The sequence below is a fragment of the Vipera berus genome (assembly GCF_964194415.1).
Source record: "Vipera berus genome assembly, chromosome: 2".
In the NCBI taxonomy this organism is placed as follows: domain Eukaryota; kingdom Metazoa; phylum Chordata; class Lepidosauria; order Squamata; family Viperidae; genus Vipera; species Vipera berus.
The window spans coordinates 286,488,216-286,506,765 of NC_138203.1; the positions used below are offsets into that span (position 1 = coordinate 286,488,216).

Here is an 18,550-nt window from a genome sequence, read left to right on the forward strand (position 1 = left end):
TGTAGTGTGACAAGAACCAGAACAAAAATGACGTTAAAATAATATTAAAATAGTCGAAGACACTTGTTACATGTCTATGGAGTTTCTCAGTCATTCAGGTCATAGTTGTCCCAAAGGTGCTTTTTCAGGAGGCAACTGGATTTTCTTGTTTTTCTTTAAAAAAATTTGTTTCTTATCCAAGAAGCTTCTTCAGCTCTGACTGGATGGTGGGGAATGGAAGGATTTATACTCCTTGCAGACAGCTGGTCATTTGGATTCTTTTAGAGAGTCATTGAGGCCACCTGAGTAGTGTAAATGTGTGTGGAGCCTTCTTGGCTCCAGGATGTTTTCTGCCATGTCCCTTCACTGTTGAACAATGCAATAAAAGTATGCAAATGACCACCTGTCTACAAGAAATATAAATCCTTCCATTTTCCACCAACCAGTCAGAGCTGAAGAAGCTTCTTGGATGAGAAGCGAAATGTCTTCAAAGAAAAACAAGAAAGCCCAGTTGCCTCATGAAAAAGCATATTTGAGACACTTGTTAGGATTAATTTCTGGTCAGTATGTCTCAGTTTAGTCACACTGGAAATCTAGAGATCTGACAAATATTGTAAATAAATAATATGAATAATTTTTGGAAAGCCATTGGAGCCTGAAGGTTTTGGAGTTGGGGTTGGCTTGAATGTGTTTTCTCAAAGAGCGCTTGGCCACATTTGCTGCTCAAACTGGATAAAAGCCACTGGTTTGTTCAGTATCATCAGTATTTTTATCACATTAAATTTGCAGAAGAGCAGTTTAAAAAATAATCACCAAACTCAAAGAAATACAGATGAAAGGAATAGCCTGAAATGAATGGGCTTCCCACAACTGTAACCACTATACTCTTAGTTTTTATTTTTGTAGCTTTAAACATGCCTTTTTGGTTGCTATTTTATGGGCATTTCCTTTTTTGTTCTTTGCTATGATATCATCTCTGCTTTCTTTTACATCCAAAAACAGATAATTTCTTCAAAGTTGGTTATTTTCCCCTGCATCTTCTGCTTTCTACTCTGAACAATACTGGTAAGCTTCCCTCCTATTCCCATAATCTATTCCAACCCCTCCTACAATAAAAAGCTCTCCTCTTTCCATTGCAGGTCACCTGCATTGCATGCAGAATCCAGCAGGGGGCTACCTCTATATACTTGCCAGAGCCTCCAAAGGAAAGCAATGCACCTGAGCATTTGCTTCCTGGAAAGCATATGATCCTTCCTCCTTGGCTTATCCAGAGGATGCCCAGGAATGTGTGACATCCTGAATGTCTTACCTTTCTAGGACTTTGTGCTCACTTGTGATAACCCTTTCAGCACTGCTGAAGGCAGTGAGGTTGCAGGGAAAGTTTTGCCAAGAGGGTGGTTCCTACATGACTGTTCAGTTGTGGGAAGAAAAAACAAAGGGGGTTTACATGGGGAATTAAAACATGAATGCAAAAATTTCTTCAGGTTCCCTGAATCCTGGAAGGGGAAGAACCCAGCTCCCCTGCTGCTCCTTTGCATGCATGGTTCAGAAAAGGGGGAAAGCAGAGCTCCAGAATTCTTTTTGTTCCTGGAAAAAGTCCAGAATCCAGGAATTCACAGTGCTTTAAAGTCCTCTCTAAGTGGTTTACAAAGTCACCATATTGCCCCCAACAATCTGGGTCCTCATTTTACCGACCTCAGAAGGATGGAAGGCTGAGTCAACCTTGAGCCAGTGAGAATCGAACTGCTGAACTGCTGGCAGACAGCAGACAGTAGAAGTAGAATGTAAGTTCTATGAATCAAGGTAAGCTGGATGTGGTCAAACATGAGATGGTGAGATCGAATATCAGTATCTTGGGACTCAGTAAACTAAAGTGGACGGGAGTGGGAGAATTTCATTCAGATAATTATTGTATCTATCACTATGTGAAAAAAGCACACCTTAAACTTGGTAATAGAGGGGACAAGGATAAAACGAATATCAGAATATGTAGGGATAACATTCACTGAAAAATGGAAAAATGGATGTAGAGATCCACTAAGGCATCCCAGAGAAGCATCTCATATAAAGCATATTCATCCCCATTATGTTACCAGTGTCAAATATTTTGTCTGAAATGGTATTTGGTTTCCTGCCTGAGCAGGTTGGACTAGAAGACCTCCAAGGTCCCTTCCAACTCTTGTTACTTTATTCTATTCTAAATATAGACACTTGCAATAAAGAATAAGTGAAAGTTAGTCACCACAGAAATGAGATGTGAAGAAAGCTGCCGGAGTGAGCAGGAGGGATAAAATAAAAAATTATTAGAGAAATAATTGAAATAGAACTGTCTTAAACTATGTACAAAAACAGCAAGTTAAATGGTTTGTTTACCTGGAGAGAAAGTCTTGGGATTCTATACCATATAAGGGTTATACAAAAAAGGCCAAAGAACATGAGGCAGGCTCAGAAAATGGAGAGACAATATCAGACATGCTACAACAGCATCAAATAACAATGGTTATCAGAAGTTCAAGAAACAGAACTTTGTATCTCCCATGACACTTGAAGTGGTAAAAGAGAAAGTAAAGAAGAAAAGACCATTGTATCTACTAATGTGAGCAAGAATCCCTTAGAAGAAAATAGTCAATAAAATAATGGGGAAAGCAGTATTCGTCTCCAGGTCTTTAGTCATCTTAGTTGCTCTTCTTCGCACTTTTGCCAAAGTCTCAATCATTTCTTTTTTGTGTTGCAGTGACCAAAACTGGATGCAGTATTCCAGGTGTGGCCTTACTAAGCCTTTATAAACTGGTACTAATACTTCACTATTTTTTATTCTATGCCTGTTTATACAACCAAGGATTGTATGAGCTTTTGAGGCTGCTGCTGCACACGGCTGACTCATGTTTAAGTGATTGTCCACTGGGACTCTCTGTTAACTGTTTTTGATCCAGATAGAACAAAATAGAATAATAGAGTTGGAAGGGACCTTATGGGTCATCTAGTCCAACCCCCTCCCCCTGCAGGAGACCCTACACCATTTTCGACAGATGGCAGTCCAGTCTCTTCTCGAAAACCTATGGTGATGAAACTCCCACAACATCTGAAGACAACTTCTGTTCCATCGTTTGATTGTTCTGTCAGAAAATGTCTCCTTATTTCTAGGTTAAATCTCTCCTTCATCAGTTTCCATCCGTTATTCTTTGTCTGGCCTTCAGGCGCTTTGGACAAATAGGTAGCCCCTCTCCTCTTTGTGGCAGCCCCTCAAATGCTGGACTAGTGCTATCGTGTCCTTCTTTTCTTTGCCCAGTTCCTATAGCCGTTCTTCATATGTTTTAGCCTCCCAAGATCATCTTTTGTATTTTTACAGAAGGAAAAACATCGTTAGGTGGCACTTCTGGGAAGCCGCTTCACGTCTCTCCCACTCCTTAAGTCTAGAGAACATTTCCCGCCTATTTAAATAGTTGCCTCTCCCACTCCTGAAGTCTAGAGAACTTTTCCCGCCTATTTAAATAGTTGCCTCCCTTCGAGGCCCCCCTTTAACGGTCCTCTTCTAACGGTCTCTTCAGAGAGGGGCGGGGCTTCCCCGGGCCCGCCCTTCTGGGATAAACGTCCAGCAGGGTGGGGGCGGGGGGGACATCAGTTCCCGCCAGGCGGTTGGAGACTCCAGTCCGGGATGCGGCGCTGTCGGAGGCGGCTGCGGCTGGAAAATTGCTCTCCTGCGCGACATCCAAGCGCTGGTCGAGGGCGCTGATCCGGCAGCGGCGCTGGGCGCAGCGAAGGTAGCAGGCTGGCCCAGGGACGCCGCGCTCGCTCTGCAGCCGGCCCTGGAAGCGTCGCTGGAGCAGCCGCCGCGGTAGGAAGAGTACGCCCGGCCGAGGCGGCGACGGCGCCTACTGTCCCTGATCCGGACCCTGCGGGAGGAAGGCTGGCCCGAGCGAGCCGAGGTGCCCTGCTGAAGAGGGCGCGGAGGAGAGCACCAAGCTGCCCTAATGGGACCGAGCCAAAACTTCTCCTGGAGGAGGCTGGACTGGGTCACAGGTCTCCCTCAGAGGTCCCCGCAGAGAGCTCCCTAAAAGAGTCCCACCAGCATCATCTTTCGCTAGGACAGATGGTGCCCACTGACTTCAGGTCTCCCCCGGCGAAGGAGGCATGTGGGCTGCTGGCAGAGATGGATGCTCCCTGTTTGAAGGGTGTCCCATGGAGGAAGAACTCCACAAGAAGCCCCCACCAGCATCATCTTGTGCCAGGAAAGATGGTGCCCACTGACTTCAGGTCTTCCCTTGTGAAGGAGGCATGTGGGCTGCAAATGGAGATGGATACTCCCTGTTTGAAGGATGTCCCGTGGAGGAAGAACTCGACAAGAGGCCCTTCCCAAAAGCGTCTTGCGCCAGAAAAGATGGTGCCCGCTGACTTCAGGTCTCCCCTGGCAAAGAAGGCATATGGGCCGCAAGTGGAGCTGCATGCTTCCTCTTTGAGAGGGATCCAATGGAGGAAGGTAGAAGACCTTCAAGGGGCCTTGTGGGAAACCACCAGGACAAAGATGGGGGCTCTGCCCTGCTCCTTGTGGGACCAGGGACCCCGGAAGATGTGTAGCCGTCTCCACCAACTTTGTCACCAGTGGTTGCAGCCGGAAAGGAAGACAAAGTGGCAGATGATGGACCTCTTGATTCTAGAGCAGTTGATGGCTCTCTTGCCCCCAGAGTTGGAGAGCTGGGTCCGGGAGTGTGGAGCAGAGACCAGCTCCCAGGTGGTGTCCCTTGCTGAAGGTTTTCTCCTGAGCCAAGCAGAGGAGCAGAAGAAACAAGGAGAGATGGAGGTGAGAGGGTGTCACTTGGCAAAATCAAGAAACTCAAAGAATAAGCATATGTTGAGATTCTTACATGTTGCAAATATGCTAAGTAAAGAGATGTTTATTTTATTTATTTCTTAAGAAAATTTATACGGACACCCCACTCACAGTGACTTTGGGCAGTTCACAGAAGTAAAACTGCAAATACAAAGACCACACCTAGAATACTGCAACCAGCTTTGGTCACCACACTATAAAAAAGATGTTGAGATTCTAGAAAAAGTGCAGAGAAGAGCAACAGATGATTAGGGAACTGGAGGCTAAAACATGAAGAATGGTTGCAGGAACTGAGCATGGCTAGTCTAGTGAAGAGAAGGACCAGGGGTGACATGATAGCAGTCTTCCAATATTTGAGGAGCTGTCACAGAGAGTCAGCCTATTTTCCAACACACCTGAAGGCCAGTCAAGGAATAATGGATGGAAATGGGTCAAGGAGAGATTCAGCCTAGAACTTAGGAGAAATTTTCTGACAGAACAATCAACCAATGGAACCGTTTGGCTTCAGAAGTTGTGCGAGCTTCATCACTGGAGTCAAGAAGAGACTGGACTGCCATCTGTCAGAAATGGCGTAGGGTCTCCTGCTTAAGCAGGGGGTTGGACTAGATGACCTATAAGGTCCCTTCCAACTGTCTATTCTGTTCTGTTCCATCCCCATTCCTATTCCTTTCCTGTGTCATCCTGGAGACCTTAGGCCCAACTCCCCTTAAGAGATGAGACCCATAACATACCCTGTTGTTCAATTATGGTTGGTTGGGTAGATGTAATTAGTAAGAGACAGTCCTTCAAATAATTTGGACCAGCCCATGAAGGGCTTTAAAGTTGAAAACCAGCACCTTGAATTGGACCTGGAATAAAATTCCTGGAATAAAATTCCAATACAACTCCTGCAAGAGAGATGAGATATGTGCAGATCTAAATTTGCATTAAGCCATGCATGCTGTTGCATTTTGAAACCAAATTGAAGCCTCTGGATAGAGGATTTTTCAAGGGCAGCCCATGTAGAATGAATTGCAGTAATCAAGAGGTCACTACAGAATGGGTGACTGGAGCAGGGCTGTTGATCCAGGAAAGGGCATTACTGAAAAATAACCAGCTGTTCACAAGGGTTCGCCAAGTCACAACTTCCACCTGAGTTGCAAGTCCAGGAGAACCCTCCAGATTATGTACCGGGTCCATCTGGGGCACTGCAATCTCACCAAGCCAAAGATGGCAATTCTGTATGGACCAAAGAACCCAAAATCCAGAGTCGTTCAGGCTTGTCAAGGTTCAGATTCAGCCCATTGCTGCCCATCCAGCTCTTAACAGCCTCTTAACAATTTAAAGCTCTTTTTTCTTTCTCCAGGTCCACCAAGTCCAGAGGCTTGACTTGAAGTCAGTGTCCGAAAATCCCGAGGAAAGGAGGGATCTGTCATTTCCTTTCCAGGAGCTGCTCTTTAGGGGGATCTTTCATGAAGATCAAAGGGAGAACACCTCCGGTAAGAGAAGTTTCCTCAGAAAAAAGGCACTTCTTTCTCATTGTTAGGGCCCTCTTTTTGCGTGATTCTTATTCATATGTTAATTATGTTTCCTAAAAATTGCACTTATGTCACTTTTATCTCAGGGAAGGAAAAGCTGGCATTCATAAGTGGTTCTCTGTTTTCTGGTGGAGTTGAAAGAACAGTTGAACTTCCGACTCAGGTAGGAGTGAAATGTCAGGAAAGATAAATCAATTGACGATCTCTTATTATGGGCTCTATATGCGATGTTGCTGGTTCTGAACAACAGGAAATCAGGATCCAGCTTCTCAGCACAATTTTGGGTCTGACAGAAGCCAAAATTGGTCTGTCATCTGAATGATGATAGCGCCTCACAAATCAAATCCTTTTGATGAGCTCTCTCTACACTTTTGTAACATTGTTAAGGGAGGGCAGGATTGATCCCTCAGGAGACTTTGCAGTGCATCAGCTAAAACAGGTGTCAAACTCAATTTCATTGAGGTCCCCATCAGCATTATGGTTGCCCTCAAAGGGCCAGTTGCTGTCCCCTTCTCTCCCTCAGGCTTGCCCCAGAGAAGCCTCCCCTCTCCTCCCCCCTTCTCTCCCTCAGGCTTGCCCCAGAGAAGCCTCCCCTCTCCTCCCCCCTTCTCTCCCTCAGGCTTGCCCCAGAGAAGCCTCCCCTCTCCTCCCCCCTTCTCTCCCTCAGGCTTGCCCCAGAGAAGCTTCCCCTCTCCTCTCCCCTTTTCTCCTTCAGGCTTGCCCCAGAGAAGCCTCCCCTCTCCTCTCCCCTTCTCTCCCTCAGGCTTGCCCCACAGAAGCCTCCCCTCCCCTCTCTGCTTCTCTTCCTCAGGCTTGCCCCAGAGAAGCCTCCTGTCTCCTCTCCCCTTCTCTCCCTCAGGCTTGCTCCACAGAAGCCTCTCCTCCTGTCCTTTCCCTCAATCTTGCTCTACAGAAGCCTCCCCTCTCCTATCCCCTTCTCTCCCTCAGGCTTGCAGTTAGGAGGAGAACTAGTGATAGGCTTATCTCTGAATTGACCCACAAAGATTATTATTATTATTATTAACAACAACAATAATAATAATAATAATAATAAAGATCTTCATTTACATTCACAGAAGTGCCCTGACAGTCCTGCATATTCAGTATAGTTGATACACCAGCCATTTCCAACCAACTAACAATAAAAGCAACAGAATTGAAATTGAATACAATAAAGAATAAGAACAATAAATGGTGGGTCCAGATAACCCTAATTTGACTGTCCTAACTGAAGACTTGGGAAAACAGGCTTTCTGGAATGCCAACAGGGTGGGTGCCATTAATCCTGAATCAGATGCCCATGTAACCCACTGCAAATCTCTGCTTTGTGGGACGGGGTCTTGAAAGAAAATAAAAGAATTTCTAAATAAAACTTCTCTGCTAATCATCAGACTACTTCTTTTTGTAGGTTGCTGTGTTGCTTGAGGAGGTGGCTGTGTATTTTTCCGAGGAGGAATGGTCCTGGTTAGATCCTGATCAAAAAGCCCTACACAGAGAAGTTATGCTGGAAAACACCAGAAATGTGGCCTTTTTGGGTAAGGCCCCCTGCTCTGTCTTTTGATGCCTAGAAGAAATACTGCATGGTCAAGAAAGAGCTGCTTTTCTTTTTTAAAAAAATCTCCAAACAACCTCTCCTGGATAGAAAAAGGAGGGGATTGTGTCATCTTATTGGTAAGAGATTGATTAAGTGGCATTACAAATAATTCTCAACTTATAAACCAGTTGCTTAACGCCTGTCTGAAATATTAACAATGCCCCCAAATTAGATTTCTGATCGTGCCCTGAAATTATCAGCCCTGTAGACCTTTGCGATTACATCGCCAAGAGTCAGCCACTTTGGAAGCGGTAAATATTTTGGGCCCTTACAAGGCCTGTGGGGTTTGTTGCCCTTTGGTACCTCATAAGTTACCCATTTTTATGATTTTCTGTATTGAGGCTCATGTGATTGCACAGCAGCCAGGGACTGGGAAGCAAGTTCATGGTTTTTTTGACATGAGCACGTGACATCCAGGGCCTTTGCAGCCACCATGCCTTTACTTGCCAAAATCACTTGAGGGATCAACATCCAAGACTGGTGCACAATTGCTGTTGCGTGCACAAGCAGTGGAGTGAAGCTTGTGTGTGCCGTTACAAGAAAGGTAAGTACTTTTTACACATTGACTTATGCTTGGCTTTAAATCCCCTCCCCCACCCTCCCAGTTTTTGTAGAGATTTGTATGACACCATGCATGTCGCATCCTCTTTTTGTCCTAATTTTCAATTATATTTAACAACACTGTATGCTGGTTTACTCTTTAATTTTTTTTATTCCAATATTTTCCTTCCTTTAGAAGCAGAAAGCAGCCAGGCTAACTACATATTTCTGTATTATTTATCGTCAAAGCTGGCACCAGCCACATCATAGAAAAACGCCAGTTAGTGCAGGATTGAAAGATGTAGAGAGGCCTGGCCCACAGAATCACCGAGAACTGGACACCACTGAACAGTTTATATATCATCATCATCATCATCGTATTATTGCTGTAAGGTAAGCATTTTATCTACTATAGTGTATTAGTCTTCGTGGTTGTTGTTGATCTAGGATATTTTTTTTTACTATACTGCATTTGTAGAATAGAACAGAACAGAATAAAATAGAATAGGAAGTTGGAAGGGACAGTGGAGATCTGCTAGTCCAATCCTCTGCTCAGGCAGGAAACCCTATACCAGGGGTCAGCAACCTGAAACAGTGAAAGAGCCACTCGGAACCGGTTCCCTCACAAAAGGAAAAACTGGGAGCCGCAAAAACTGTGTGCGCATGCGTGTACATGCGCGCATGCACAGAACAGGGTTTGACTGAAGAGTGGAGCCAAGGCGAGATATGCGCCTACCCTGCATATTTGAATTGATTGGTTGAACTTTTTTAGTCCCACTTTTTTTTTTTTTTTGGACTGCACATGGCAGAGGACTGGGAGCCGCAGGGTTGCAGACCTGTGCCCTATACCTTTTCAGACAAATGGCTGCCCAGTCTCTTCTTAAAAACCGCCAGTGTTGGAGCATTTACAACTTCTGGAGGCAGGTTGTTCCACTGATTAATTGTTCTGTCAGGAAATTTCTTCTTATTTCTAGGTTGTTCTCGACTAGTTTCCATCCATTGCTTCTTGTCCTGCCCTCAGGGGCTTTGGAGAATAGCTTGACTCTCTCAAGGTATTACAGTATTTTTTTAATTGTTTCTAATACTTTAGAAACATTGTAGTAGTGCTTTAAGTGAAAAATGTTTGGAGTCTTCAACACATTCCCATCTGCTTTCTCTGTGTTTTCCAACAGCAACAGAAAACCAGAGAATAATAGAAAGAGTACAGAGAAGAGCAACAAAGATGATGAGGGGACTGGAGGCTAAAACATTTAAGGAGTGGTTGCTGGAATTGGGTATGTCTGGTTTAATGAAGAGAAGGACTAGGGGTGACAGGATAGCAGTGTTCCAACATCTCAGGGGTTGTCACAAAGAAGATGGAGTCAAGCTATTCTCCAAAGCACCTGAAGGCAGGAAAAGAAGCAACAGATGGAAACTAAACAAGGAGAGAAGCAACCTAGAACTAAGGATAAATTTCCTTATAGTGAGAACAATTAACCAGTGGAATGGCTTGCCTCCAGAAGTTGTGAATGCTCCAACACTGGAAGTTTTTAAAAAAGAGTTTTTAAGAAGACATTGGACAACCATTTGTCTGAAATGGTATACCCTCTAAAAGAACGCAAACAACCAGCTGTCTGCAAGGAGTATAAAGCCTTCCACTCCCCACCATCCAGTCAGAGCTAAAGAAGCTTCTTGGATGAGAAGTGAAACGTCTTCAAAGAAAAACAAGAAGGTCCAGTTGCCTCCTGAAAAAGCACCTTTGGGATAACTTTGCTAATTATTTTTATGAGGTTCTTATCCTTTCCTATGAACCCTGGCTTTTCCTCACAAATGGACTGCATGTAGCGTCTGGCCTTCACAGTTGACTCCCTTCAGTTCTCAAAAATCAGATTCAGTCTTGCACACGCTGTAGCCTATAAGGGGAAAAAAATGATCAAGAAGAGCAGGATGGGGGAACCCGTTAAGAAAAAAGTTGGATCATACAAACAAATATTTAATACAATGAATAAATGATTTTAAAATGTGTTGCTGCTAGCAGTGACCATTCATGTGCTTTTGTCCAGGAAAAAATTTTTTTTTGCTAGATAACAAAAACACCTTGTACAACAGTACTGCCTTCCCTCACCCTAACACTGAAGATAAATTATTCTGAACCTCTCTTTCTTTCCCTCCCTCCCTCCCTCTTTCTTTTCACAGAACAATACTTTGCAATTCTCTCTTAGTTTGGCTGGACGTGTCTTCAAATCAAAAGGGACTGAGTTCCCCTTCAGCCAAGCAAGGAGGCAAGAAGCAAAGGAAAAGCATCGGTCTGGATTTGAAGATGAAGATCATCAACACACGTGACGAGGAAAAGCAAAGGAACATAGTGCAAGGAGAAGAGCTGGTCCATTCTGCCATCTCTGTTACCTTATCCTGAGGGATAAAGGAAGGATCAGGTGATTAAAGGAGCACTGGAATGGATGCTATTATTGCAAGAAGCCAAATGGGGCTCAATCATGGAACAGAAAGCCGTTTCTGTTTTGGATTGAGGATCAAAACTAAAAGAGGATTCTGATTAGTCTTCTTCTCATTCAGGCTGAGGCACACAGCAGTGTCAGAGTGTCAAGATATTCCCTGCTGGCAGTAGCCGATTTATGTGGTTTCAGCGAAGATTCAGTTATCACAACCTATGCACAACAAGTGAAGCCACAAGCACCGGCGAAGAAGCTGCTGTCCAACACTTTCTAGAGGAACTTGATGACATCATTGCAAAAGGCAATTCTCTGCCTGAACAGAAATTCAACATGGATGAAACTCAGGTGTTTTGGAAGAAAATGTCAGTGTGGATCTATATACGCAAAGAAGGCCAAAGCAACACCTGGATATAAAGTGTTCAGAGGCAGAATAAAACAGCTTGTTTAAAAACATCAGCAAGCAGACATCTGCATTTATTACAGAGCCAATCAAAAGGTTTGACTCAAATCCTCTTTGAGGACAGATTTATGAGTCGTTTTGTAGTTCAAGTGTAGACATACTGTAATGCTTGGAAAACTGAATTCCTTTCAACATTTTCCTGCTCCTGGACAACATCCCTGGACATCCCCTTGTCAAGACTGAATCACTATGAGACCTGCTAACTCCAATTGCTAATCAACGTGCCATAGAAAAGAGAGGGGTAGAAAGCGCAGGGAAGAAACGGGATTTCAAGAAGCCATCTGTGGACTGTGAGAGCCTGCAGGGATGTCAAGCTCACTAACGCAAGTGCTCGAGGGGGAAGTGGACCATTCCCATAGCAAGGCTAAGTTCTATGATTAGACTGTGAGCACCCGATGAGTGGGGGTAAGGGAAGCTTAATGTTAGGTAGGCAATTTTTTGTGTGGGAAAACCAGAGCTGGTTTTGTTTCTTCAGTTCCAAGATGTGTGTTCAGTATGTTTTATAGCACTCCAAAGCCTTGAAAATTCTTTAATATTGAGTTCACTGGTTCAGACAGTTGATACCCCTGCCTTTTGGCAATATCTCCACCCACATACATAGGTAGTTTATTTCCACTAAAAACTCCACCTCTCTCCTTCAGCTTATATACCAGGGAGCCACTGCAGCATTCAAAACCTACAATTTTGAGTGCGACGCTTGCCATAGATGGAGTAGCGTTGTGTGACTTTGGGGAAGCCTACAATAACCTCCATTTGCATCATGAATGTTGCAGTAGCCTGGCAGGATATCACTGTAAAATGTACATAAGGCATTTGGAAAAAGCAGTTTAAAAAGTTTTGCTTGCCCGTCTAATTTTGGAAAGTTTTGACCATGATGAAGATTGGCAAGTCATCATTCAGGATGTTTTGTCACTCACAAAATCCCTTGATTTAGAGGTCATGCTGAAACATTTGATAGCCTAGACCACGGGTCTGCAACCTGTGGCTCTGGAGTTGCATGCGGCTCTTTCAGCCTTCTGCAGCTCCCAGCCATTTGCAGAGAGAGAGACAGAGGCACTTGCACTTCCCTTCTCTCTCTCTCTCTCTCTCTCTCTCTCTCTCTCACACACACACACACACACACACATACACACACACACACACACACAGAGAGAGAGAGAGAGAGAGAGAGAGAGAGAGACGCTGTTCTTGGAGAAGCTGACAAGCTTATTGGGTGGCGCTCCTGCCTTTGCGGCGTCCCCGCAGGAAGCAGCTTTTCTGGGAAAGGGGTCCAAGTGGCTCTAAGTGTTTTAAGGTTGCCGACCCCTGGCCTAGACTGAGGGAGAGCTTTCAAATGAATAATAGAACTGCAAGATGAATAGGAAGGACGAGACAGGGTGGGGGGAAGATGAGGAAGAAGATTTGAAGGAGGAGGAGAAAATGTAGCAATTGAGCCGAAAAAGTTACGTCCAAAAGCATTGACTGATTTTTTTTCTCTCGCATGAACCAAGCTTTATCATTTTCAGAAAGCAGAGATCCAAATTTACAAGGGGTTGAAAAAGTGCATAGGGAAATTAATGAGATCCTATGCTATCATGAACCAGGGTTAAAAACAAAAAAAATATAAATCACGCTTACTGGGTTATTCAGGAAAGTTACTCCTTTCTCAACTGTACTACCTTTTCCATATACAGGAACAGATTGACAGCCGTCAACCAGCTATGCCAACCTATCCAATGTCAAAATTAGCTTTATTGTATGTTTATACAGCAGGCAGTTGTAAAATCTGATTTTGCACCTTATTTTTTGCACAGTAGTACAATATTATGTTTATAATAATATCTGCACTTTCTTTTGTTACATATGTTATTAAAATTAATAAAAAGGTTTAAAATGTTCAGTTCTTTGAAGGATAACAGAAACTGATTACTGAATCAAAGATGGTTGAAGGGAAAAAGATGTCTGAACTGCTTTGTTCTGAATCTTGTATTGTTAATCCCAATTCTTGGGTTTGGGAGATCTAAACATGATGACCTGTAATAGCCTACTCAGGCTAGCCTGATAGTAGCAACTCTAATCTAAAGGTAGCTTACAGCTACTATTTTAATTTCTCACACTACATACAGTGCAGTAATATTGTATTTAATTTCAGATACTGGACATTTTAAAGATAATCTTTTGCTGATGAAATATGTTTTCCCTGCTCCCACTGAAGAACAATGGCACCTCTGAGCCATCAAGAGAAAAGAAAATTAAGGCCTCCTAATTTTAGAGGTGGCTATCCTTTATCAGTCCTCATAGAATAGAATAGCAGGGCTAGAAGGGAGCTTGGAGATCTTCTAGTCCAACCCCCTGCTCAGGCAGGAAACCCTACACCATTTCAGACAAATGGTTGTCCAATCTCTTCTTTAAAACTTCCAGTGTTTGAGCATTCACAACTTCTGGAGGCAGGTTGTTCCACTGATTAATTGTTCTTACTGTCAGGAAATTTCTCCCTAGTTCCAGGTTGCTTCTCACCTTGATGAGTTTCCATCTGTTGCTTTTTTTGTCCTGCCTTCAGGTGCTTTGGAGAATAGGTTGACCTTCTCTTCTTTGTGGCAGTCCCTCAAATATTGGAACACTGCTATTATGTCTCCCCTAGTCCTTTTTTAAATGCATGTCTCTCCTACCTGTGGCTATGGAGATTCTCAGTCTCCAGGTCATGGGTGACCCAAAGGTGCTTTTTCACAAGGCAATTGGACTTTCTTTCCCCCCCCCCCCTCTTTGACGATGTTTCACTTCTCATCCAAGAAGTTTCTTCAGCTCTGGATGGAGAATGGAAGGATTTATACTCCTTGCCGACAGTTGGTCATTTTAATTCTTTTAGAGAGTCATTGATGCCACCTGGAGGCTTATCTATGTCATCAGGGTCACCCGAGTAGTATAAATGGGTGTGGAGCCTTCTTGGAACTGCTGAAAGGACTGTGTTGCATACTGAAGATAGAGCCCACCTATGTCAAAACTGAACAGCCCTCAACAAAGGGGGAGGGATATATATCTACGGTATACAACACGGTCCTTTCAACAGTTCCAGGAAGGCTCCACAAGATGGTGCGAGGCAGCATTTCTGAGTGGCAGTGGTGATACTAGTGCTGACATTGAGGCCAGGATGGTAGCAGGTAGCTAAGATTGCTGAAGGCCCCTGGCCTCTAGTTCTGGGGTCCTCAACTTGTGAGCCGCAGCCCATTACTTGGCCATGGCCTAATCCAGAGGTCCCCAACCTTTTGGGCACCAGGGACCAGTTACATGGAGAAAGGTTTTTCTGCGGACTGGAGGGGGTGTGGTTTTGTGTGCTACCTGCATCCCACAGATGGGGCTTTGGTTGTTTGTGTGGACCAGTTGCTGGCATGCTGTGGCCTGGTACCAGTCATTGGACGGGGCGTTAGGGACCCCTGGCCTAATTGCCCCTGGGCCGTGTGAGTTGCCAGCTGGTGCTCGTGTGTCTACGTGCATGTACACGGCTCCAGTGGCATGCATGGCCCCACCTGTGTGAGCATTGTTGGTGTTCATGGCCCCACTCACATGAACCTCATCACAGTTGTGCATGGTCCCGCTCAGATGAGCCTCATCTTGGGCGCTTGCAGTCCCAGTTGTTTGAGCCTCATCGCAGCAGCTCGTGGCCCCACTTGCATGAGTGTTGTCAAGGCACTTGTGGCCCGACTCATGTGAGCCTTGTCGCAGGCATTTGTGGCCCCACTTGTGCAAGCTGTACTGTGAATGTCACAGGTGCTTGTGCATGTACATGCACATGAGCCTGCCCCACCCACAAAATTGAACTCTGAGACTTGATACAATCCATAAGCAGAATTAATTTATTCAATGAAATGGTGTCATAGTGCAAATGTCTCCTCTATGTAAAGAAATGGATTTTTTGACGGTTTAAGAAGCTCATAAAATAGAAGTAATCTACTTCTATACTACATAATTTTATACATATGAACATTATAACAATCTGTCACTCAAATTCCAAATTTGTAAGGTTTAGATCAGAGTATTTAATGTTGGTCAGCAGAATAAACCTCTTTCAAAATAGTGGAGAATCTATTGCAGAATTTCACTAGGAAGTTTATATTCGCTTCCTGTGCTATGAATTCTTATTTTGCTTCTCCTACCTTGCCTCAATTTTTCATTCATTCTTTTTCTCTTAAGGAAATTGCATTCAAGAGAACAAGGAAGCCTTCAAAATGTTCAGGCATGAAGAGAAAAGAGAAGAATTTGCAAATTCAATGGAACTAAAAGAACATGAAAGAAATCTGTCAAAAAATGAGAGTAAGAGATCAACTTTCCCATCCACTGAAATTCAAATTCCCATAAAAGATCAAAATGAAAAAATAAATGTGGAAAGGGTGGAAACATTTGAAGAGGGCTCAGATTTATATGAACATCACACAATTAGCATTGAAAAAGAGGATGTATACCAAGAGGATAAAAAAAGCTCCTATTGGACTTCTAATCTTTCTTTATATGGTGAAACAAACATGGGAAATGAACCACATAAAGGTGCAGAGAATGGAAAACATTTAAGTGAGAGCAATTCCTTTGCTTCCAATGAAAGAGAGAAACCGTATAAATGCATGGAATGTGGAAAGAGTTTCAGCAAGCACAGATATCTTATTTCCCATAAAAAAATTCACACAGGAGAGAAACCATATAAGTGCATGGAGTGTGGAAAGAGCTTTACTCAGAAGGTTACTCTTAATTCCCATCAGTTGATCCATACAGGAGAGAAACCATATAAATGTATGGAATGTGGTAAGAGCTTCAGGAAGACTACCCAGCTTACTTCCCATCAGAAGATCCACAGAGGTGAAAAGCCGTACAAGTGCACCGAGTGTGGAAAGAGCTTTACACAAAAGGTTACTCTTAATTCCCATAAAATGATTCACACCGGAGAGAAACCATATACATGTATAGAGTGTGGAAAGAGCTTCCGGAAGAGTGCTCGACTTACTTCCCATCAAAGGATCCACACAGGGGAAAAACCATATAAATGCATGGACTGTGGCAAGAGCTTCAGCTTGAGCAGTTCCTGTACATATCATAAAAGGATCCATGCAGCTGAGGAAATGTATGAGTGCATGGAATGTGGAAAGAGTTTCAGTCAGTGCAGCTATCTGAATACTCATAAGAAAATTCACACAGGAGAGAAACCATATAAGTGCACGGAGTGTGGAAAGAGCTTTAATCAGAAGTGTAATCTTCATTACCATAGAATGAGTCATACGGGGGAAAAACCATATAAATGTGAAGAGTGTGGAAAGAGCTTTATTCAAAACTTTCAACTTACCTATCATAAAAGGATCCACACGGGAGAAGCCGTATATATGTTTGGAGTGCGGAAAGCACTTCAGGTGCAGCGTTCAGCTGACTTCCCATCGAATGACCCACACAAAGGAGAGACCACATAAATGCATGGAATGTGGAAAGTGTTTCAGCCAGCGGGGTAATCTTAATTGCCACAAAAAAATCCACACAGAGGAGAAACCATATAAATGCACGGAATGTGGAAAGAGCTTTATTCAGAAGGTTACTCTGAATTCTCATAAAATGATTCACACCGGAGAGAAACCATATCCATGCATGGAGTGTGGAAAAAGCTTCTGCAAAAGCAGTCAGCTTACATCCCACCATAGGATCCACACGGGGGAAAAACCATATAAGTGCATGGAGTGTGGAAAGAGCTTCAGTATGAGCGGTTCCTTTGCATACCATAAAAGGATCCATGCAGGAGAGGGACCGTATCAATGAATGGAATGTGGAAAGAGTTTTACCCAGCGCAGCTATCTCAATTGCCATAAAAAAATCCATACAGGGGAGAAAGCATATAAGTGCACAAAGTGTGGAAAGAGCTTTAATCAGAAGGGTAATCTTAATTCCCATATAAAGATTCACACGGGACAAACCGTATAAATGTGAAGAGCGTGGAAAGAGCTTTATTCAAAACTTTCAACTTACCTACCATAAAAGGATCCACGGGAGAAACCATATAAATGCACAGAATGTGGAAAGGGTTTCCAGTGGACCACTCAGCTGACTTCCCATCAAAGAATCCACACAAAGGAGAGACCGCACAAATGCATGGAATGTGGAAAGAGTTTCAGCCAGCGCAGTAATCTCAATTCCCATAAAAAAATTCACAAAGAGGAGAAACCTTATAAATGCAATGAAAATAAAGCAGAAACAGCTTTACTCTTAAGGTTACCCATAATAAACATAACATGATTCACACAGGGGAGAAGCCATATAGATGCATAGTATGTGGAAAGAGCTTCAGGAAAAGTATTGAACTTACTTCCCATCAAAGGATGCACACGGGGCAAGCTGCACAGAGTGTGGAAATAGTTTTAGAGGTGGCTATCCTTTATCAGTCCTCATAGAATAGAATAGCAGGGCTAGAAAGGAGCTTGGAGATCTTCTAGTCCAACCCCCTGCTCAGGCAGGAAACCCAATACCATTTCAGACAAATGGTTGTCCAATCTCTTCTTGAAAACTTCCAGTGTTGGAGCATTCACAGCTTCTGGAGGCAAGTTGTGCTACTGATTAATTGTTCTAACTGTCAAGAAATTTCTTCTTAGTTCTAGGTTGCTTCTCTCCTTGATTAGTTTCCATCTGTTGCTTCTTGTCCTGCCTTCAGGTACTTTGGAGAATAGCTTGACTCCCTCTTCTTTGTGGCAACCCCTCAGATATTGAAAGGCTGCTACTATGTCACCCCTCGTTCTTCTCTTCATTAAACTAGACATACTGTACCCAATTCCAGCCACCCTTCTTTGTATGTTATAGTCTTCAGTCTCCTGATCATCTTTGTTGTTTTTCTCTGCACTCTTTCTAGAGTCTCAACATCTTTTTTACATTCCAAGTGTGGCCTTACCAAGGCATAAGAAAGTGGTATTAACACTTCACGTGATCTTGATTCTCTCCCTCTGTTAATGCAGAAAGATAGGTGCCATGTACAGGTTAAAGTCAGAGTTTAAGTCCTAGAGGTGAAATTATTATTATTATTATTATTATTATTATTATTATTATTATTATTATTATTATTATTATTATTATTATTATTATTATTAATTTTATTTGTATACCGCCCTTCTCCCGAAGGACTCAGGGCGGTGTATTTTGTTAAAAGACAAAATACAAAAATTAAAAAAGATTAAACAAAATGCCCACAACTCTTACAATAAGTTA

General features: G+C 43.3%; 2 protein-coding genes and 1 long non-coding RNA gene across 3 annotated transcripts; all 3 read left to right on the forward strand.

Annotated features, from left to right (window-relative positions):
• Positions 1 to 3,656: 3,656 nt before the first annotated feature.
• LOC308663060 (uncharacterized protein) lies at positions 3,657 to 6,332 on the forward strand (the record flags this gene model as incomplete). The annotated part of the gene is made up of 2 exons (XM_081319204.1): positions 3,657 to 4,777; positions 6,153 to 6,332. The coding sequence occupies exons 1-2, from the start codon at positions 4,070 to 4,072 to the stop codon at positions 6,330 to 6,332; spliced, it is 888 nt and encodes a 295-aa protein (XP_081175330.1). The 5' UTR covers positions 3,657 to 4,069.
• An 82-nt stretch (positions 6,333 to 6,414) lies between these two features.
• LOC308661747 lies at positions 6,415 to 8,873 on the forward strand. Its single transcript, XR_014025012.1, has 3 exons — positions 6,415 to 6,487; positions 7,733 to 7,859; positions 8,347 to 8,873. It is a non-coding gene; the product is annotated as an uncharacterized lncRNA (long non-coding RNA).
• Positions 8,874 to 9,183: 310 nt separating this feature from the next.
• Positions 9,184 to 18,140, forward strand: LOC308661743 (uncharacterized protein). The gene is made up of 3 exons (XM_081316916.1): positions 9,184 to 9,510; positions 9,631 to 9,732; positions 15,518 to 18,140. Exons 2-3 carry the CDS (start codon positions 9,681 to 9,683, stop codon positions 16,774 to 16,776), a joined length of 1,311 nt encoding a protein of 436 aa, XP_081173042.1. The 5' UTR covers positions 9,184 to 9,510; positions 9,631 to 9,680; the 3' UTR covers positions 16,777 to 18,140.
• Positions 18,141 to 18,550: the final 410 nt, after the last annotated feature.